This window comes from Meriones unguiculatus, chromosome 8 (assembly GCF_030254825.1).
Source record: "Meriones unguiculatus strain TT.TT164.6M chromosome 8, Bangor_MerUng_6.1, whole genome shotgun sequence".
In the NCBI taxonomy this organism is placed as follows: Eukaryota; Metazoa; Chordata; class Mammalia; order Rodentia; family Muridae; genus Meriones; species Meriones unguiculatus.
Window position 1 is genome coordinate 25,422,531 of NC_083356.1, and position 22,093 is coordinate 25,444,623.

The 22,093-nt window shown below is 46.9% G+C and overlaps 1 protein-coding gene across 2 annotated transcripts; it reads right to left on the reverse strand.

Moving 5' to 3' along the window:
* Positions 1-6,950: 6,950 nt before the first annotated feature.
* On the reverse strand, positions 6,951-13,021 carry Gli4 (GLI family zinc finger 4). Of its 2 annotated transcripts, XM_021660099.2 has the most exons (3): positions 12,342-13,021; positions 11,142-11,293; positions 6,951-8,382 (listed from the first exon to the last, which is right to left on the reverse strand). In XM_021660099.2, the coding sequence occupies exons 2-3, from the start codon at positions 11,254-11,256 to the stop codon at positions 7,463-7,465; spliced, it is 1,035 nt and encodes a 344-aa protein (XP_021515774.1). In that variant the 5' UTR covers positions 11,257-11,293; positions 12,342-13,021; the 3' UTR covers positions 6,951-7,462. The 2 variants fall into 2 exon arrangements, with proteins under 2 accessions (XP_021515774.1, XP_060245255.1); XM_060389272.1 differs by lacking the exons at positions 11,142-11,293; positions 12,342-13,021 and adding an exon at positions 9,048-9,791.
* Positions 13,022-22,093: the final 9,072 nt, after the last annotated feature.

A 22,093-nucleotide genomic window follows, 5' to 3' on the forward strand; every position in this document is an offset into this window, starting at 1 on the left:
GAGCTACGTACGGAGACAGATTAAAAAAAAAAAGGAAAGACAGACAGACAGTAGAGAGCAACACCTCTGGCCTCGATAAACACTCACCACACAAATACATAACTTGAGTGGCACCAGCTAGGACTTCAAACAGGCTGTCCCTAGACTACCATGAAAAGCCAAGTCCAAGGGTAGGCTAGGCAGAGAGGCCTAGCTCCTACCTGGCAGCTGAAGCACCCCACCCTGCATAACTCCCCAGGCAGCTCATTGCTTGCTGGAAGCACTGCAGCCCTGCCCTGCCCTCCCTGGCTGTTCCTCAGTGGCCATGCCTGCTGTCAACACATATGTATACTAGTAAGCCCACCATGGCACATAGGTGCTGCCAGGGCCCCTCTGCTCCAGCCAGAAGGTTTCATGATGAGCAGTGCTGGCCGGGGCCAGTCTAATCAACTAGGGAAAAAGACATACCTATGTGGAAATCATACGTGGATGCTTGACTGGTTAGAACTTTGAAGTTTGGTTGGAGTGTTGTAAATCCATATACATACTGCAATATAAATATTGCATATTGCAATATTTATTGCAAAATATACACATTGCAATATAAAACCTCTTCATTGGTGGTACTAGCGGATGGAAAAACAAACACATGAGGGCTGGGCAGGGGATAACATGCTAGGTTAGAAAGCACCAGAACCAGTTATGTGAGGGAGCACCACGGCAGGCTCCCACACCAGGACGGAGGACAGCCCACCTGGCCTTCAAGCATAGCTTGGAGAGGGTGGGCACCTCTGGACAAGTTGACCCTGTCCTCATTGGCTCCAGGCACTCACCCATCCCCAGGGTCTCCATTCCATGGTATTCTGGCCCCTCCCTAGTTTCAGGGCCCAGCCCCACCCCAAGGACTCTTAGGCAGGGAGCTTGTGTTTTCAAAGGCAAAACCCACAAGAAGACCTTGAATTTGTCTGCAAAAATAAGCCAGGAGCTGTGCTGCTCTGACAAGGTTAGGTAGTCATGACAACCTCAAAATAGTCCTTGAATGTCTGCATAAGCAGGTTACAGAAGCCAAAAAGGGAAAAAAGAAAAAGAAAAAGCAGCCATATTTTAACAAGTAGATGGTGGTCTTGGCTGTACATTTTTGGGTGGAGGTCATTGAGTCACGGTTATTGGGAATTTATCTTCCAGGGACTGGAGTTAGAGACAAATGGCTAGTAGGTACCAAGATAGATTTCTGGCATAAAATGGAGTTTCTTTAGCCATCACATTCCCAAATGGCTCTATTAGAATGAGTTCAGGAATTTAAATTGAGGGCCCTTGGTATCTATCGTGTTCTACAGCATATTTACAAATGAGAGTTAGGATGTGTAAAGCAACGGAGACAGAAACAGAAAATAAGCATCAGGATAAAATTTGGTAACCATGAAGTAAGCCATTCAATCACATTCCAGCCCCCATCTTGAGTAACCAACCCTTTTTTGTTGTTGATATTTTGGTTTGGGTTTAGTTTTCTGAGACAAGGTTTCTCTGTGTAGCGTTGGCTGTCCTGGACTCACTTTGAAGACTAGGCAGGCCTTGAACTCACAGAGATCTGCCTGCCTCTGCCTCCCCAAGTGCTGGAATTAAAGGGTAGGACTGGGATTAAAGACATGTGCCACCACTGCCCAGCTGAGTAACCCTTTTTGTAACTCTCTGATTTTAACAAGTATTTGTAAATCTGAAGGGTCCTGGAGGCCATGAGCTGTGGTATGCTAACAGGTATCATATGGCTATTATCCCTTCTGCCCCAGAGAAAGGCAGCCGCTCCTTTTGTAGAGGGAACTAGTTTCCTTTGGACCTAACGTTCCAGCATTTTGTTGATGATAAGGGACGATGGACTCTGTTCTATTACCACATCTCAGCTAACATTGAGACTTTGTTGTCAGGACCCAGGAAGGGTAGAAAGATGGTCAAACGCTGGGAGGGGGCAGGGCACATCTGGTTTGCTGCCCAGGTTTTACTGGACTGTGTGGAGCCAGTGAAGTGCAAGCAGGTCTGAAATGCTGGCCCAAAGAGGGGCTCAAACTGGTAGGAAATTTTGTTAGAAACATCAGGTTTACATCAGCTTTCAGCAGGTACGGTGACTGCAGTGATTTTGGAGCAGTCTGTAGCTGATAGGAAATCTGCTGGGACAGATACAGACTTTAGGTGGGGAACCGTAAGCTGTTGATTGACAGGAGTACTCCTCTGGAGTCTGTTTGACAGGTGGATCAAAGTTGAGACTCTCTGAGGCTCACGTGAGTATTTTAAGTCTACAAATAAAGAGAGGAAAGTTTTAGATACATCAGCGTTATCCATTGTCTGTACTTGAAATCCTCATTTCAGAAAAAGCAGTTAACCAGTGTCTGCAAACAACTGGAGTAAACTTACTGCCTTTGAGCCATTGCAAAAACTTGGGGACCCAAAAGGACAATCCTGGGTTAAAAGCATGAACACTCTTTTCTCTGTCCAGAGATCTGGATATATAGACTGGTCAGCGATGTTTTCAGCACAATGAGAAACACGAAATCTATACTCAGAAAACAACCAAAGGACATTTTAAAAATTGAGCTTATGACGATAATAGTAGTTAGTGGTTTTCCAGAGCTAGATTAATAGCTTATCAGAACTTCACTGATTAATATTAAAACTTCCAATTCTGACATTAAAGCTTCTTAGTATAACAATAGCATAATAAGAAGGAAAGATTTCTGATATTTTTTACAATTTTTATATACTTTAATTTTTATACCTTTATAACTTGCATTTACATACCTTAAATCATTTTCTCAGACCCTCACAACTTACTCAAGCTTTCCAATTCTCAGACCTTTTCAATTTGCATTTATATACCCTATATCATTTCCCTCCTCATAACTTTTTTGTTTTTGTTTTGTTTGCTTTGGTTTCTTGAGACATGGTTTCTCTGTGTAGTCCTGGCTATTCTGGAACCCGCTCTGTACACTAGGCTCTCCTCAAACTCAGAGGTCCGCCTGCCTCTGCCTCCAGAGTGTGGGATAAAAGGCATGTACCATGTGGGATAAATATGCTGTAGAACACAATAGATACCAAGGGCCCTCAATTTAAATTCCTGGCTAACCCTTACAACTTTTATAAACTCAAAATATCTTTTAATACAGTTATTTACCATGAAACATGCATAGCTTTGCTGGGTGGTATTGGCACACACCTACAGAGAAGCAGGCAGATCTCTGAGTTCTGAGTTCAGAGCCATCCTGGTCTACAGAGAGAGTTCCAGGACAGTCAGGGCTACACAGAGAAACCTAGTCTTGAAAAAAACAAAACAAACAAAAGAAAATTTTAAAAATAAAGGAATAGTAAGTTATGTTGAAGCCTGTTTTGTGAGTTTATTTCTTTTAATGTGAAGTTTGCCCTTTTTAGCAGGAGATTTAGTAGCTCTAGAAAAAAGCAAGGCCTGATTTTTACATATCAAATGGACTAACTAGGCAATTGTAGCTGTGTGTGGGGGCAGGGATGGGGGTCTGAGTGCTTGCTGTTGTCAATTGATAAAGCTACAGTTGGCCATTGATGTCATCAGAGATCTGATAAGGCTATGTTTGAGCAGGGAGTATAATCCAAATGGCCTCTCTGCCAGTTAAAATGACAGACTTACCCACAACCTAGATGGCTACCCTAGGCTCCTCCATGGTGATCTCCCTGGTTTCATTAGGGGCAAAGGTTAGGGTGGTGTCAGTCTTCAGCCATCACACAGGACAACATTATCTCTGGCTGCCACAAGGGGCAGCATTAGCTGCCAGGCCCAGAAGGTTGAGAGACATTCCTGTAGATGAGGAACTTGAGAGATTGGCCTGTCATTGGAAAGCAAAGAGGGGCATCAATTCTCCAGTGTCCTGCTTGTTCACAGTTCAGGCAGGGTCCTGGAGGTGGGCAAAGTTCGGAGCAATTCTTTGCCCGGTGGTTAGTGTCACCATAATCCTAGTGGAGTCTGTCTTCTGTGCCCCGTCATAGTTTTTGGAGGAGTCCTAGGAGCTGGCATTTTTATTATGGGAAGTTTTGGTTTTTAAAAAAACATTTAAAATGCCATACTTAGCAGATCTAAGGAGTTTGAGGTCCATTATCTAGTCTATTTTGTAAACCCGATTTTAAACAAACTGTACTTAATTTTTTTTAGCTACTTACTTTAGGCTTAACCTTGAAAACACATACAGAAGGTTAAATGAAACTTGTCCCTGTAAATGAATTACATTTGCACTTGGCATGACTACAAATATAGTTTTGAGCACATTAAAGAATTTAATCATTTATAAGGTGATTATTAACTTGCATGTCTTAATAGTATATAACAATTTAACAGCTTTTATAAAATTAGGATTTTATAGTTTTATCCATGTTAAGGTTTAGCCTTAAATTTTTGAATTGAAGATTTAATTGCAAATTATTTAGAAATCAAAATAAAACTTTAAACCAGGAGCCGTATTTTTTTTCTTTTTATATCACAGCTTTTATTTTTTATTTTTTATTTTTTTTATGATTCGGTTTATCCAAATGGCTAATGCTTAACAAGGTCAGCAAAGACGAGAAGGCTAGACATATATCTCTTAAGTTTTTGTTAACCTGAGTAGACATCTATAAAAATTTGAAAATCTTAATCATTAAGTCCTTTTTTGCTTGGAATTTTACATGTGTGTCATTACCTGGTACCCGGAAAAGGTCTTACACATCCCTAAAGAAAGTAAGTTTATATTTTATTAAGAGGTCTGAATATCCATGACCTTGCGTTTAGAAACATTTGTTTGCTAACAAAAAACAAAAAAAGGAGGAAGAAGGTCAGAGCTAGACATCTAATTACATTTAGCCACCCTAATTTTTATATAAATCTTTTTATTAAAACATTTAAATAACATGGGACATATAAATAACATAAGACAAATAAATATACCATTTTTTTGTAAGAATTTTTTCCTAAAGGGGTTTTAGACAATATCTGTAGCCTGTAACATCTACAGCTTTCCCATTGCTGCATAGATGGACTCCCTCTTTATTCTTAGTTTTTAGCCTGTATACCTTAGTTTTTCCCAGCAAGCCTTGAGGCCTCATGCAGTTTAGGGCCTCACTGCATACAGTTATCTAGGAGTGACTGGATACTCCGGTGAAGGTCCAATGACCTTGTCTATCTCTTCATTTTTGAAGGAATAGTAACTTTTAACAAGCCCAGCTCTGATTATTTTAAGCACCCATATCTGGATTTATTAGTGAGAGATTTCAAACAGAGGATCTTATTTACTTTATAACCAGTTTGTGTGTATCTGCAGATGGAGGCAGATGACCTGAAAAGCTTCGTAAGTATTTTCTTTCCTTATAAAGTCATCAAGTTGCAGAATCATACCAGTATCTGGAACCTAGAGGCCATTAAACAGAAAACTATAAAAACAAGACATCTGTGGGAACTCAGAAAATGCTAGCATCAGGTTGCTTTTGTTTCCTTTACAGATTTTTAACTGTATCCATAAGCTCACAAATCTTAAGGCACAGCAAGTTTCTATAACAGTCTTACAAGTCTTGAGATGAGTTCGTTTTTCAGCAAATGTTTAAGTAAAACCAAGAAAAGGAGTATGAGATGAACAGCAGTAATTCCTGTTGGAACAGTCTACTTTTTAGCTGTCTTGAAGCTCCTGGTGTCTTTTTTTTTTTTTTACTGTTTTATTTTTCATTTCCCTGCCACAGGCAGGAGACCTGACCCAAGACAGAGATTTCGGGGGAAACTTTTAAACAAGCATGCTTAGGTCTTGAGAGGAGGGTCATACTTCCAACTCCAGTGCCAGGTTATAACAAAGTAGAACAGCATAAAGCAATACTTCAATATTATCCAAATCCAAAGACACCGGGAATCCCCAGAAGACTGAATCCAGTGACCATAGGGAGGGGCCAGAGCAAGCAGAGAACAAAAAGGGCTTAAAGGTAAGACATTCTGGGTGTGGGCCACTGGCACAGAGAACAGCAGGTAGTGGACTAGGGGGCTTACAGTGCTTGGGCTGCCTGTGCATGGGGTTGGGGTGGGGTCGGGGAGGATGTGGCAGGGCCAGGAGATGCAGTAGGCAGAGCTCCATGGTCAAACGGGAGCCGGCTAAGAGATGAGACAAGCAGGGAAAGAGACCCTTCGGGAGCTGAGCTAGGGAAAAAGGACTGCACACGGGAGGGCATGGAGAACCGCCCGATGCACCTGTGGAGCTCAACAGCAGGCTCCAGCGAGCCAACCAGAGGGACAGAGGCAGGGTAGGCAGCTCCTAGGGCAAGAGGAGGAGAGACAAATGGTTAGCCACGGTAATAGGCAGAGTAAGCTTCAGGATGGAGCTGAGCAAGTGAGACAGAGCAAGCTCCTGAAGAGAGCTGGGAAGCTGTGGGGAGGAAAAGTGTCTGTGGTTTGGTTTCCCACGTCCATGACAAAACTCATGAGCACACCAGAAAACACAGATCCACTGGACAAAACATCTGCAAGGTTAGTGGAGACCGGACAAACACAGGCATGTGGTGGCCACCTTCGCTCAGATGCCAGAATCGGGGACAGGAGGGGCGTCACCTGCACTGTGTCTGGAACTGGGTCTGTGATCATGTCTGATCTCCCCTATGTCGACCCAGATGTCCAGACTTCCAGAAGAGAACAAACCCATCACTCTGGGTTTCAAATGTTTTTATTTTGTTTACAGATTTACAGTGGTCAGTCTGGGATCCCCTGGGCCTCCGAGTCCACAGGGTACTTGCCCACATCTAGGGCCTATACTCCTAGGGCCTCTGAATGGTAGTACTTGTCCCATCTACAGTCTGTCCCAGACTAGTGACTCTTTCATTTGTGGCAGCCTTGCCCCTCTTAGCTGAAACCCCACCCCTGAGCCTGGGGTCTCCCAGGGATCCTGGACAATCCCCCAAGTGTTTTGAAGTTCAAGACCCCAAGGAAAAGACCACAGACTCAATCGGGATTATGCTTAGTTAAATTTATTGAACCTGCCGGCAGGACAACCATGTCTGAGCCAAACCAGAGACTACCGTGTGAAGTGGGTGGCAAAAGGACTTTTAATGACAAAACCCACAAGGAGACCTTGAGCATCCGTAAAAATGAGCCAGGAGCTGTGCTGTTCTGCCAAGGTGGTCCAGGTGACCGCAAAATAGTCCTTGAATGTCTGCATAAGCAGGTTACAGAAGCCAAAAAGCAGTTACTCATATCATAGTAAGCAGATGGTCATAGCTGTACATCTCGGGGGTAGGGGAGGCCGGGGAGGTCACTGAGTCAGGGTTGCTGAGAACTTACCTTCCGGGGACTGGAGTTAGAGACAAATGGCTAGTGGGTACCAAGATGGATAGCTAGCATAAAATGGAGTTTCTTCAGCCATCGCACTTGGACCCTGGACACGTCCTGCCGTGTACCTGTAAAGCCTCCCCACGTCGCTCAAACGAGGAGCAAGCTTACCCACAGACTTTACTGGGGGGTGCGCTATTCGTGGTAGTGCACCCTCTGGTGCTGGATGAGCTGAGAGCTCTGGCCAAAAGCTTTGCCACACGTGCCGCAGGCGAAGGGCTTCTCGCCGGTGTGAGTCCGCAGGTGCCGGAAGAAGTGCGAGCGGCCGCGGAAGGCCTTGCCGCAGTCCTCGCACTCGTAGGGCTTCTCGCCCGTGTGGATGCGCTGGTGTTCGATGAGCACGGAGCTCCAGATGAAGGCCTTGCCGCACTCACTGCACACGTACGGCCGCTCCCCCGTGTGCAGCCGCTGGTGGCGCACCAGGTTGGAGCTCTGGCTGAAGGCGTGCCCGCATTCGCCACACTTGTAGGGCTTCTCGCCGTTGTGGATGCGCAGGTGCTGTGTGAAGTGGGAGCTGTGGCTGAAGGCCTGGCCGCACTGGCCGCACTGGTAGGGCTTCTCGCCCGTGTGGATGCGGTGGTGCTGCATGAAGCCCCACCAGCTCCCGAAGCGCTTGCCACACTCATGACAGGCGTAGGGCTTCTCCCCGGTGTGGATGCGCTGGTGCTTCAGCAGCAGAGAGTTGTACTTGAAGCATTTCCCGCAGGCCTCACAGCGGTGCGGCTTGGTGCCCCGAGGGCCCGTTGGCCGGCAGTCTCGGCCCAAGCTACTGCCCAGTTCCGCAGTCTTCTTGGTGCTGCCCTCGGTCCCTGGGGCCCCCTGTGGCAAGAGTACCATGTGCCAAGTGTCCTTTTTCTGAGAGCAGGGCGTGGTTCCTGGAGGCTGGCCTGCTGGCTGCTCCAAGCTACATTCCTGGCTGACGCCATCCTCACACACAGACATGCTGGGAAGAGTCTTCAAGGGGCTCTCCGGTGCCCTCCCATCTGAGGCCAGACCATCTCCAGGACTGCCGGCATTGGGAGAGGCTGGGGTCTTCTCGGGCTCCCGCTCAGGGTCTGAAAGGAGAAATGGCAGCAGATAGCTCCCAGCCTCACCCCTACTGTGGCTTTCCAGGAGCTGAGCCCTGGGAAAGTCTGAATGGGGACTATTCGGAGGAGGAGGGCGAGGCTGGGTGGGAGAGTGTGCATGTATGCTTAAGGTGGGGAGTGGGGGTATACTAGAGACTTATAAAGATGGCGTCAGGACCCTGTCTGTTGGCCCTGGGCCTGCATGGGCCCCTCTCTGGTGGTTAACTAGAACTGTGACACCTCACTTGGCTGGGAGAAGTACAGGTTACTATTAAGGGCTAGCAAGGACCTAGAACTCTGAGCGCTCTCTACAGTAGTCCTTCAGGCTGAGATGGCTAGGAAGATACTTATCTTAGCCCACAGCGTCAGGTAACAAGAGTGCCCAAGACCTGCTCTGCCAAAGGAATGGGATCTGGATGGTCCTAGGACTGATCCAGTTTCATAGAGGCTGGCTATAGCCCCGGTTACAGGCACAGGCACACCCCAGCCCAGCCACCCTCTATGGGTGGACAAAACTGGAAACTAGGCTCAAGGAGAGTCCCAGGCAGCATGGCCCTGACCCTTAGCAGATCCAGGTAAATGCTGAGTGTTGAATCCAGTTGGGTGTTCCCAACGCTGCCTAGAGCGGAACAGGAACAGGGCTGCTTGCTCACCAAGCCCCATGTCTCTGCTGGTCCACTTCTTGGAGGTCTGGGTCTGCTGTCTGGGAAGGCACCTCAGGGCTAGAACAAGGAGAGCCTGGAGGCAGGGAACTAAGGCTATCCAGAGGGCAGCATCTCTGCCCCTTCCCTCCTTCCTGAACTTAGAGGAGGACTCCAAGACACTGAAGCCAAGACCCTGACACACAGTATATCCCTCACCTACCCAGCATCTCCTTATGGCCCCGAAGAGAAGTTCAGCTGGATGTGGTGACTGTGCCCCCATCAAGGAAACCCTCCTGAGGCCCTGTGGCTCTGGGAATGCATTCTCCCTCAGTTCTGTAGGCAGGCACAAGCCCAGCTGCCCTGACATCTCCTGTCTGGGTGATGCTGGCTGATGTCCTGGCTGACTCTGGTCTGGCCTCCTTCCCACCCATCCCTGCTCACTACACTCAGCCCTGCAGCTGCCCCAAGATCCCATCTTCTCTGTTCTTATGGTCACAAGCCAGCCATGACTCCTGATCTGCATCTGCAAGGCCAGACAGGTCCTAGAAGGACTGCTTTATCCCCTACAGCCTAGCCAGGCCTCTTGCTCGGATATGGTTAGCCAGGGTGGACTAGGCTGTCGATTAAAGCCCTTCCTGTAGGACCTTGGTGGGGGCGGGGCTTGTGTATTCTTTGCTTATGCTTTTCCTTGCACTACTCCCAAAGGAAAGGACCCCGAAATGACTTGTGTGCAAAGGTCACACTGAAGATTGCTGGGACCTGGATGTCCTGGATGTCCTCTTTTGGAGCCCAAGGTTTCAACAAGTCCTGGTAGATATGCAGGCAGGCTTCAGAACACTGGGGTCTTCTCTGGCAAGGAATCTGTGGAATGAGCCCAAGTGCTGTGACACGTGGTAACCCCAGAGATTCAGGAGGCTGAGGCAGGGAGTTAAAGGTTAGCCTGGCCAACACTGTGAGACCCTAGCTCAACAAGAACAAAGGAACACAAACAAAAATGGAATCCACGGGCATTCAAAAGTAGCAGGAGAATGACTTGGGCTCTGAGAGGTAGCCCTGCCCTTGCTGGTAGTTAGGAGGCAGGCATAAAGACCACGTATCTCTTGTATATCTGTGCAATGGGTGATGGCCATTCTCTCACCTACCTCCAGATGCTCAGGGCCCTCCCAAGCTCCACTGTGACTTGGTAAACACTCTTCCACCAACAACCATACCTTGGTCCAGAACCCACTCTGCCCCATCGTGTACCCGTTCACGGGCTCACCAGGAATAGCATAATGCTGTAAGTCTGTCTAAGAATTGTTCTAGGGGCAGTCAGAAGGGTCTTGGAGCCAGGCAGCAAACAAGACAGGGCTTGGGGTTCCTGCCTGGTCCTGGGTTGACCCCTTAGTTCCCTGGGGAAGTCTAATCTCTCTGTCCTCATCTATGAGTGTCCCTCTGTAAGCTGTGGCTGGGCTCTCTCACCTAAGAGAGCCTGGCACAGAATGCAGCTGCACTGTATCAGCCACTAGAATTCTAGGACCCGGTGGAGATCTGGTCTCCGTGTGGGGTCTTTTCCTCACTGGCCTCTCATGACAGCAGTGAGGCTTCCTATGTGTCTCAGGAATGAAGCCTCTGGATTACATGGCCTCTGAGACCTGAGGTGTGCTCAGTGGTATGACAAGGTCAGAACCCCTAATACCAGCCGACTGATGAGGCTACCCCACCTGAGTGAAACAAGGCTGCCAGCTCTGTCCCTGCAAGTCAGGAGGCAAGCACACCCAAATTAGCCCGGCAAAAATGCTGCCTCTCTTTCTAGCTTAGGACATGGTGTAGGAGGGGGGCTTTCTCTTCTGAACCCAGGGCCCATTCTGAGGTCATTTGTCCTTTTATAGTGAGGAAGAAACATACCCCGGGGGTGGGGGTGGGGCTGTTCCCTGGAGATTCAGAGCATGGCCTCAACCATTGCTGCCTTCCATCATTCCCCTCAGGGCTTTTCCCAGGGGCCCCACAACTGAATGAGCTACCTAAGTGGCCCATCCCTTCCTCAGGAGGACAAGGCACAGATCAGACCAGTCTCATGGGGTAGAGGTGGGGCAGAGGGGTACAGCAGTCTGGGGTAAATACCGTGAGGATGCCCGTGGAGTGCCACATGGCGCTGGTCTCCAGGTGTCCCTGGTGGTGACAGACTGCTGGGTGACAGGACGGGAGTGGCCTCCTCAGTGTCCTCTAATGCTGCCATCTTTCTAAGACCTGCTCAAGGAGTGTGCACCTGGGACCTGAGGAAAATGAAAACCAAGGTAGGTGATGGGAATAGAGTACGTTGTTGAAGAACACCATGCCAGCTTCTGAGCAGTCCTAGGTGATACTGAGCTTCTCTACTTAGCAAGAGAAGGTTGCCAAAGAAAGGCAGGTGAACTCGTGGGGGGCTGCAGGGCCTGAATGCTTATTCAGTGTGGAACCCTCATCAGTTCTGGCAGCCCCGCCAGCAAGGCAGAGTGACCCCAAAGCTCTTCTCAGTGAGGTGTTCTACATGGTCTTCCCCACAGAGCCTGCAGAGAAAAGAATACTTACTCTTCCAGCGAATACTCCTGCACCACAGTTGGCGCTTTGGCTCATGGGAGTGTGAGGCGTGAGGATCCTAAATCTAATTTTTAAAGGGGTTACTTCATGAAAATCAGAAGGGATACATTTCCAGAGGGAAATTATTTTCCTCGGATCCTCAAGAGTCTGAGGCTGCAACCCCAACCCCAGATTTCTCACAGCACCACCCCACAGGCGTGCGTGTGCGTGAAAGGCACATTTCCAGGGCAGAGGTGAAATGAGGCTCAGTTGACTGAATGCTTGCTTAGCATGCCTCACGCCTTGGCCCAGTCCTCAGCACCACAAAAACTGGGTGCGGTGGAGCATGCCACTAATCCCAGCACTTCAGAGGTGAGGGCAGCAGAATAGTAAATTCAAGGGCATCCTTGGTTACATAGCAAGTTCGATGCCAGTCTGAACTACACAAGACTGGAGAAAAATTTAAAAAGGGAGGGAATTTGTCCTTAACTTGGCTTGCCATAAACTGATGGAGCCCAAAGAGAGAGACTGGTTTTCTTCCACAAAGTGACACGGGGAGAAAGGATGATAAGGAATACACATGGGGTGAGATGCAGAAGCACCAGCTGGGTGCAGTTGCGGGGTGGACACTGGCGTCGCCCTGCTGGGTTCCCTAGGTTGAAACTACTCAGACGCCCCGATGGGGCTAACCGAAGCCGCTGCAAGGAAAGCTACGGAAGAACCGAAGGGTCCGCTTTGGACCTACTGGGAGGGGCGACCACTCACCTTGCGAGAGGGAGGAGGCCGACCGCGCGCCGGCCGGAAGTGCTCCGCCTCTGGGAAGTCCCGCCCCTTCGATTCCGGGACGCTCTGGACCCCGGAGGACCACGCGTCGGTGGTCTCTTGGCCATTAAAGCCTTTCTTCTGTGTGGCTTCTCCGCAGAGGGTTTCTTCCCCACGGCTCAACGCAGTCCGAGAAGCCCGGCAGAAGCCCTCGAGGCAGAGACGTCAGAACCTGGGTGTTGGGCCGCGGAGGATATCGTAGCCGCGTCATTGGAATTGGCACCAGCCAGTACCAAACATGATGCCACAGGCTGCAACTGACCTTACCTCTTAATGTGGCTGTAAGAATTCTCGCTGCAAACAGATTTTCATAACCAGCGACAGCATCAAGACGCTGGAAGCTGCTGTCCGTTGTGACTAAGCCACTGCCAATTGTAGTGGAGTTCGAGATCCCTAGACTTGATTCAGAGTATAACTAAGCAAAAATTTAAGACTGCTAGCAGGGCCACAGTCTCTAACCCAAATCAGAGATGGACTGCCTAGAAGCCGGTGCAGGAAGAACAGCTTTTAAGGGTGAAAACCACTAGATCTGTTTTGTTTTGCCAAGATGAGATGATGAAGGTGACCTCAAAATAGTCCTTGAATGTCTGCATAAACAAGTTATAGAAGCAAGCCAACCGTTAGTCTTATTATAACGAGCAGATGGTCACAGCTGTGCATTTCATGGGGGAGGGGTTTGGCAAGGAGTCAAGGTTGGGAAGCTCTGACCTTCCAGGAACTTGAGTCAGAGACAAAGAACTATCAGCTTCCAAATCAGATTTCTATATGGAGTTTCTTTACCCATCATAGCAGGCACTTGTGATCCCTATATTAGAGTCTCTCTCTCTACCCAGCCTGATTGATAACAGCTGGCCCTCCAGGCTGTGTTTAGGAGTGCCGAGCGGGTTCCACCTCCCCCAGCCATCACATGAACCTCCTAAGCTTTTCTAGGTAGGAGGGCTAGTCAACCCCAGAATCACTTACATGAGGCTCTAAGAGCCCTTCCCACACACATGGCTGGTCAGTGTGTAACAGGCTCCCAGACCTTAGTAGACCCCAGACCTTAGAACAACTGATTTCATGGTGGAAGTACCAGTTAGGCCATAAAACTCAACACAGAGACACCTGCCAAAAACAAAAACAAAGACCTAATTCATCAAAGTCTATACTTCTGTGAAATCTCTAAATGTATCGTCCTTGCTTTTTGGCTTCTGTAGTTGTGCTTCTGGTTAATGGTTCCTATTAATTGAAATATGGCAAACCAGGATATGGTTTTTGTGCTTAAAAGCTCACCCGGGAAAAGGCTTGGTGGTACAGTGGGATCCTGAACACCCAGTGTAGTCCCTGGCTGGCTAATAAAGACTTTTTGTTGGCTTAAACCCATGTCCAAGCAGTCGTATGGACACCCCACATTATTTCTGGAGGCCCCACAGAGATCCCCAGAGGCTAGACCCTGAGACAGGAGGGAAGGGGCGTGTGGGGAGGGGGGGTTGTCTCAGATGTTCTCAGAGCAGTGAAATGCAACAGTCGGGGAGCTCCTGGGGGGTGCACAACCTGAGATGTTCTGGGTCCCCAGGACTTCCTTTGATCAGTCATTCCCTAATGCTTTGGAGGGGCCTGACACCTTCATCCCAAAAGGAAACAGAAAGTCTCCTGGTCTGTCACTTCCAGAGGTAAGCCTGGTTAAGGTGCCTTCTGTTTGGACGTATGGGAAAGGTCGGGACGTGGCTGTGTTGTGTCCAGGCTCTGTGCAATGTGTCACTAGAGTCCTTCTGTCCATTCAAGCGAATTGAATGCGTGGCAGCCACCCGACTGTCTTTATTGTAGGTCTTTGTGTATGTGTTTCTGTCAGCTGTTTCCCTGTATTAACCAATGGCTGTAAGACACTCCCCGCCCCCCATCTCAGCTAAGATCAATGCCTTTTGTTGGGGACCCAAATTCTTTTGGCTCTGCCAGGTTGCCCTGAGAAACCAAAAAAAAGCCTCCTCCCCCCCCTGCCTCCCCCATCCTTGACTCCTGGTCCCTGTGTGGAGGGGGGGAGGGGCCAGGGCTCTCATTCTGGACCCCTGGCCCTCTGAGCAGAATGCACACAGGGAGGGGGAAATAGTTCCCTGAGGTGCATTCCCTCTGTTCCCAGCCTGCTCTAAGCAGAACAAAGGAAGGAGAAAAGAAGAAGCCCTACTCCCTCCTCTTTCATGATTTATGGCTCCTTTTCAACCAAAGCTCACCATTCTCTGCGATGAAAAAAAAAAAAAAAGAATTGAAAAACGGCTCCCAGGCTTGAGGGTGGGGTGGGGGTGGGGGAAATCTCTGCTGGACAATGCAGCCTGGCTAGAATGGATTTTTTTTCCCTTCTGTCCAACACCGATCGAGACGTGGTGGTTTAAATAAAAATGGCCCCCATAGGCAGGCCCATGGGAAGCGGCACTATTAGTAAGTAAGGCCTTGTTGGGCTAAGTGTGTCACTAGAGAGTGGGCTTTGAGGACTCGCTGCTCAAGTAGATCACTTCCTGCTGCCTGTGGATCAAGATGTAGAGCCGTCAGGTCCTTCTCCAGCACCATGTCTGCCTGCATGCCGCCATGTTTCCCACCATGACGATAATGGACTAAACCTCTGAAACTGTAAGCCAGCCCCAATTAAATGTTTTCCTCTGTAAGAGTTGCTGTGGTCACCGTATCTCTTCACAGCAATAGGAACCCTAAGAGATTTTAAACAGTCTCTTTCGGGAGGAGTAAAGACAGCTGCTACAAAGATTTCCTTTGTATGCAGCTGGCCCCAGGTATTAGTTAATAAATTATTATATATTAGTATAAAAGTTAAACAATTTAAAGGTATGAATAGATCACACAGAGAACCAATTGAGGAAACAAGATGTGTTTTTTTGAAAACTGAAAGCCACTGTCACCGTCTCTGATCATGAGACACAGTTAGACTTACACATATCCTGGAAAATTTTGGTGTCCTGTCTTCTGCCGGAAGAAAATTTTCTAGCTGAAGGTCCTGCCCCTATTCAAAGATGCAGCTGGACTATCAGATTGACAACATAGATTCCCAGCATATGGGGGAAACTAACCTGCCAGGACTGGTCCAACACCAAGTTCAGCCACCCCCATCCAGATTAAGCAATACCCAATGACCCTAGAAACACAAAGGAAAATTGCAGGCCGTATCGCCTGGCTTAGAAACACAGGCATCCTGGTGCCTTGCCAGTCACCCTGGCACATGCCTCTCTTGCCTGGGAAGAAACCTGATTCTCATGAGTCTGATTCTTCCAGAGAAAGAGGTGTACACTGTTTTGGATCTGAAAGATGCAGTCATCAGCCTCCCATGGGCAGAGGTGAGCCAACCCATCTTTGCTTTTACATAGGCAGACCCAGAAAGAGGTTACAATGGGAAACTCACCTGGACCAGGTTGCCCCAAGGATTGAAAAATTCTCCAATTCTGTTTGATGCGACACTAAATGCTGACCTCCTGCTCGTCCAGCAGATGTTTCCTTGGGGCCATACCCTTCCAATATATACTCTTATATACCCCTACCATACCTCCTCCTGGCTTCTCAAATTAAAATAAAGCATAAAAAGGGCCACTGAGAGACCGCTGAGAGAGTTACAAACTTTGGGCTACAGAATGTCAGCTCAGAAAGGCCAGCTTTGTACATCAGAGGTTATCTGTCTTGACCGCCAGCTGAGAGGAGGCAGGAGAAGCCTGTTTCAGAGTAGGATTGCTGCCATCCTTCAGATCCCAACTCCAAGGATTGAGAGGCACGTCTGAGAGTTCCTCAGTGTGGCTAGGTACTGTTGCCGCTGGATACCAGAGTTTGTGGAAATGGCAAGGCCTGTGTATGTCAGCACAAGGGTCGGGAGGCACTGAGCCCCTAATCTCGGCTGAGACTAAACAAAAGCATTTGAGGCTTTAAAAGCAACTCTGGCTTCGGCTCCAGCCCTGGCACTTCCAGATGTCTGAAAACCTTTTCATCTGTGTCTGAGAGTTTTATTGCTGTGAAGAGACACCATGTCCAAGACAAGTCTTATAAAAGAAAGTATTTAATTGGCTCTGCACTGCTCACAGTTTCAGAGGTTCGGTGCATTATCATCATGGTGGGAAACATGGCAGCGTGCAGACAGACATGGTGCCGGAGGAGCTAAGAGTTCTATGTCTTGATCCACAGACAGCAGAAGACTGTGCGCCCCACTGAATGTAGCTTGAGCATATGTGACCTCAAAGCCCACTGCCCCAGTGACACACTTCCTCCAAAAAGGCCACACCTACTCTAACAAGGTCATACCTCCTAAGAGTGCCACTGCCTCTGGCCAAGCATTCAAACACACTAGTTAATGGGGGCCGAATCTGTTCAAATCACTACGATCTGTTTGTCCATGAAATAAAGACATTACAAAAGGATTTTTAAACCTAAAATTTGGGGTCAGGGAAGCTCCCTGTGACATACCTGCTCAAAGGACTGGATGGTGCAACCTTGCAGGATGTCTCACCTGTCTAACCTGTGGCAACTACTGCTAGTCTAATGAAACAACAAACAAACAAATTAACTCTAGGTCAGGGTCTTAAGACTCATAACACTCCACACCAGAGGCCCTTTGAAGAACACCAGAACACGGGCTGTCTAATGTCCATGTGACCCAGTACTAGGCCCTACTCTTGGACCATCAAGTCTGGTTTGAGAAGCCCACTGCCAGCAATGCTGCTACCCTCTTGCCTGATAATGACCCATAGGTGCTCATCAATGATTGTCACAGAAAGATGAAAGATTAAAACCAGGTATATGGGAGGTATATGGTAGTTAGGTACCTCAACCCATACAGCAGAACTGACCAATCAGACCCAGGCTCTCAGATGGGGAAAAGAAAAGTCTACTGCCTTGCCTACAGACAGTTGCTATGCTTTTACTACCACGCGTATCCATGGTATGATCTATAGAGAAAGAGGGCATCTCACCACTTGGGGAAATCACACTTAAATCAAAGAGGAAATCTTGGCCCACCTAGAGGGTATTTGGCTTCCCCTATAAACTGCTGTCCACCACTACTCAGGACATCAAAAAGTTGTCCCAACTGGCAGGATGCTGGTAACTAACCTTCTTCACCAGGCTACTCATCTGGGGTCTACAAAATTTTCTGAGCAAGACCAAGGTATGTTACGGCTAGACTGGACAGCCTGGCACAGGATGTCTCAGCCAGATGCCAAGGCTGTACTCAAGTAAATCCAAGACAGAGAGTCCGTATCTAGGAAGGAGTCCGTATCTAGGAAGGAGTCCAAAGGAGAGGCCAAATACCTCATCGAACTCTAAGGAACTGACTTCACTGAGATCAGGCCTGCCAGGGGAGGCTGATTACTCCCGATGCCTCTCTGCCTCAGCTTCTATGCTAGTGTTTATAGATAGCTTTTCCAGGCATGTAGATTCGTTCCCCATCCAGACCGCAACTGCTCAAATAGTGGCTTACAAGCAGATCCAGAAAATGATTCCCTGATTTTATCTCCACCTAGCAATGGCATCCTAGAATAATTCAGCTTTCATAGCCAAAACTTCTCAATTAATAGCTAAAGCTCTAGACATAGATTAAAAATTCCATTGTGTTGTACAGACTTCAGAGTCCTGGGCAAGTAAAAAAACAAACCAAACCCCGGCACGTTAAACAACAACAAAATTGTCAAGAGTGCAGCAAAGGGTGTATAAACTTTCTTCTTTGCTTCACTTTGGGCCTTCTGCACCCCATATTGGGAGGGAATTACCCCCCACCATGTGATGATATTTAGAAGACCCCCCCAATTGCTGTCTCAGCTCAGAGACCATCAGTTGGTACAACTCTCTAACCATTACTTGCTATGGATTTAACCTTGATGGCATAAACAGAAAGCTAAAACTTGTCACTCTGCAAATGGATGTACTTAGCCTGACTATAAGCATAGTTCTGAGCACATTAAAGAATCTGATCATTTATAAGGTGGCTGATCATTAACTTGTCTTAATTATCTTTAACAGTTTACAACAATTTAGCAGCTTTTACAAGATTAGAATTTTACAGTTTTATCTCATTTAAGTTTTAGCCTTAAAAATTTGAAATAAAGATTTAATTAAAAATCCTGTAGCAATAAAATAAAACTTTAAACCATAAATACAGTCCATTGAGGGACAAGGGATCTTGCTTTTTTTTTTTTTTTTTAAATCTTTTTATACCAAAGTTTTTTGTAAGACTCAATTTATCCAACTAGCAATGCTTAATAAAGTTAGCAAAAACAAAGAGGTTAGACCTATATATCTTTAAGTCAGTTTCTGCTAGCCTGAATAGGTGTAAGGATTTGATAAACCTTATTTATCTAATATCTCCTTCATTTTATGGAGTATTAACAAGTTCAGCTCTGATTATTTTAGGCAGACATCTCTGGAGTTATTGATTGTAACAGCGTGGTCCGGCAGCTGGGTAGAGCAGGCGTGAGAGGCGGAGCAAAAATCTGCAGGCTTTGAGAACAAAGGGATCACGGGAAGGAGATGGACAGGTCTGAGAGGGAAGAAGGAAGCAGCACTGCTTTGGGTTAGCATGGAGGGAAGCCCTTGGCCGGGAGGAATACTCTGGATCAGCATGGAGAGGAGCAACCCGATGGAAGGCACAAATGTCCATGAGGATGTTAGATGGGAAGGAGCCCACATAGAAGTGATTGAAGCAAATGCCGTGGGAAGTGGGGCTGAGAGGTAACAAGATAAAAAGGGGGTAATATCTGCCCAATCCCAGGTGAAATAAGGCTTATTTCAAATTCTATCAGGTGTCTGTTTCTTTTATTGATATGGTAGAGGGTTAGTAATAACCATTGTAATAAACATAAACAATTAATAGTGAACATTATTAGCCATTTATATTTTCTACAACAATTAGTGAGAGATTTTGTTTTTATTTCTTTTTATTTTTTTTACATAGGGTTTCTCTCTGTGTAGCCCTGGCTGTTCTGGAACTCACTCTGTAGACCAGACTGGCCTTGAACTCAGAGATCCATCTGATTCTCTTTCTGGAGTTCCAGAATTAACCGTGTCTTCCACCACCACCATCCAGATTTCAAACAAAGGGTTTTTTAACCACTTTGTGTGTGCCTGCAGTGGTTACTTTTTAACCACTTTGTGTGTGTCTGCAGATGAAGGCAGACAACCTGAAAAACTTCGTAAGTATTTTCTTTTCCTTATAGAGTCATTAAGTTGCAGAATCATATCAGTATCTGGAACCTAGAGGCCATTAAACAGAAAACTATAAAAACAAGACATCTGTGGGAACTCAGAAAATGTTGGCATCAGGTTGCTTTTGTTTCCTTTACAGATTTTTAACTGTATCCAATAAGCTCACAAATCTTTTTTTTTTTTTTAAGCTTACAAATCTTAAGGCACAGCAAGTTTCTATAACAGTCTTATAAGTCTTGAAATGAGTTTGTATTTCAGCAAAAGTTTAAGTAAAACCAAGAAAAGGAGTATGAGATGAACAGCAGTAATTCCTGTTGGAACAGTCTACTTTTTAGCTGTTTTTAAAGCTGCTGGTGTCTTTTTTTTTTTTTTTTTTTTTTTTTGAGCTGTTTTGTTTTTCCTTTCTCTACCAGAGGCAGAAGACCTGTCTGACCCAAGACAGAGGGAAACCTTTTAAACAGCATGCTTAGGTCATAAGAGGAGGGTCACACATGCAACTCCGGTGCCAGGTTATAATAAAGTAGAACAGCATAAAGTAATACTTCAACATTATCCAAATGCAAAAGACACCGGGAATCCCCACAAGACTGAATCCAGTGACCAGAGCAAGCAGAGAACAAAGAAAGCTCAGAGGTAACGGTCTGAGAAACCCACAGGATTTAAACAGCAGGCTCCTTGAGTCAATGAGAGGGACAGGGAGCGAGCTGGTGGTGGAGGTGGTGGTGGTGGTGCTGGTGGTCTGGGTCCCATGTCTGAAATAAAACTTATAAGCACATTAGAAAACACAAATTCCTCAGACAAAAAGCAAACAACTTAAAAAGACAGAATTCCACACAGTCAGCAGAGTCCAGACATGTGGTGGCCACCTTCATTCACCCCTACACCAGAGCCAGGGGGCCAGGAGGACCTTTCATGCTTTGTCTTTGAGATGGTCTATGATCATGTCGGATCTATCCTATGACTCCCCAATGTTGAGACTTCCAGAACAGAACAACTCACTAACTGGTCTGGGTTTCAAATGAGCATTGGCTGGCAATTTTGACTTGTTTGTTTCTCCTGCAAGATAGAGTTTTTCTGTGTAGCCCTGGAACTCGAACTCCCTCTATAGACCAGGCTGGCCTCAAATTCACAAATATCTGCCTGCCTCTGCCTCACGAGCGCTGGGAATTTACCAATGTAGTGGTCACAGTCTGTGGCTCCCCTGGGCCTCCAAGTCCACCTTAGACTTGTCCCCACTTAGGGACTATCCCCAAGATCCTTTACCCTGAGCCTGGAATCTCCTAGGGATCCTGGACAAGCCCCCAAATGCCATGGAACTCCAGACCCCTGGGAAGAGACCAGACTCAATCTGGAATACAATTAGTTGAATTTATTGAAACTGCTGGCAGGACAACAATCTCTGGCCCAAACTAGAGACTGCTGTGGGAAGAGGGTAGGGGAGGGTTCTAAAGGGTAAACCCGCACGCACAAGTGAGCCAAGAGCCATGCCGCTCTGCCAAGGTTAGGTAGTCAAGGCGACCTCAAAATAGTCCTTGAATGTCTGTATAAGCAGGTTATAGAAGCCAAAAAGCAGTTAGTCATATCACACCAATTAGATGGTCATAGCTAAACATTTCTGGGCGGGGGTCACTGAGTCAGGGTTATTGGGAACTTATTTTCCAGGGGTTAGTAGGTACCAAGATAGATACTTTGCATAAAATGGATTTTCTTTTTCTTTTTACTTTTTTTTTTTTTTTAATGTAGGTTCTCTAGCCATCATACTATCAACACTGTCTGGGCCCTTCTCATTCTGATTGTATTAATGATTGTATTAATGATTGTAGAGCCCTGTATCTTAAAAGTATATGACCAATTATGTAACAAGTCAGTAAAATTAATGGTCCTTAGCACTATCTACACCTCTTTAGAATGGGATGAGTCCATGATTTGACTCACTAAGACCAGTGCAGAATGTAACAGGGACCCAGATTTTAGTAGGCCTCCAGACCTTAGCAACACCGACTCCATGATGAAAATACCATTCAGGCCATAAAATTCAGCATGTAGACATCTCCACTTGACAAAACAAAACAAAGACCTAATTCAGCATAGCCCATAGTTCTGAGACAGCCTCTAAATGTACTTGCTTCTGTTGTTGTTAACTGAGGTGTGTCAACCTAGGGTATGGCTTCTGTGCTTAGAAGCTCACCCTCAGAAAGGTTCAGTGCTATACCGGGTTCCCAGAGACACTGTATAGTTGCCAGTGGGCTAATAGACTTTCTACTGGCTTAAACTCATGTAGTCTTCTCTGGTGGATACCCCACAAGTGGTGGCCTGGAGAGTAGAGACTTGATGTCCAAGAGAACCTAAGGAAATGCTATTAAAGGAGGGAGAGAAGGTGATAGGGAGAGGCAAGACCATTTAAAAGAAAGTGTGTGTGCAAAGCTCTTGAGGTGTGGGAAGTGTTGTCACCAGTGATTTGGACCTGAGAGTGAAGATAGGCTACACACAGTATGTGAAGCAAGCAGAGAATGGAGCAAGAAGAGCAAGGGCCT

What these genes read in the sequence shown, in the direction of transcription:
- Gli4 (XM_060389272.1), bottom strand. Translation starts at nt 9,561, where the DNA reads ATGCAGATCAGGAGTCATGGCTGGCTTGTGACCATAAGAACAGAGAAG. An exon ending in CAGCAGAGACATGGGGCTTG is followed by an intron (nt 8,383 to 9,047) that starts GTGAGCAAGCAG and finishes TTCTCCTTTCAG; the next exon opens with ACCCTGAGCGGGAGCCCGAG.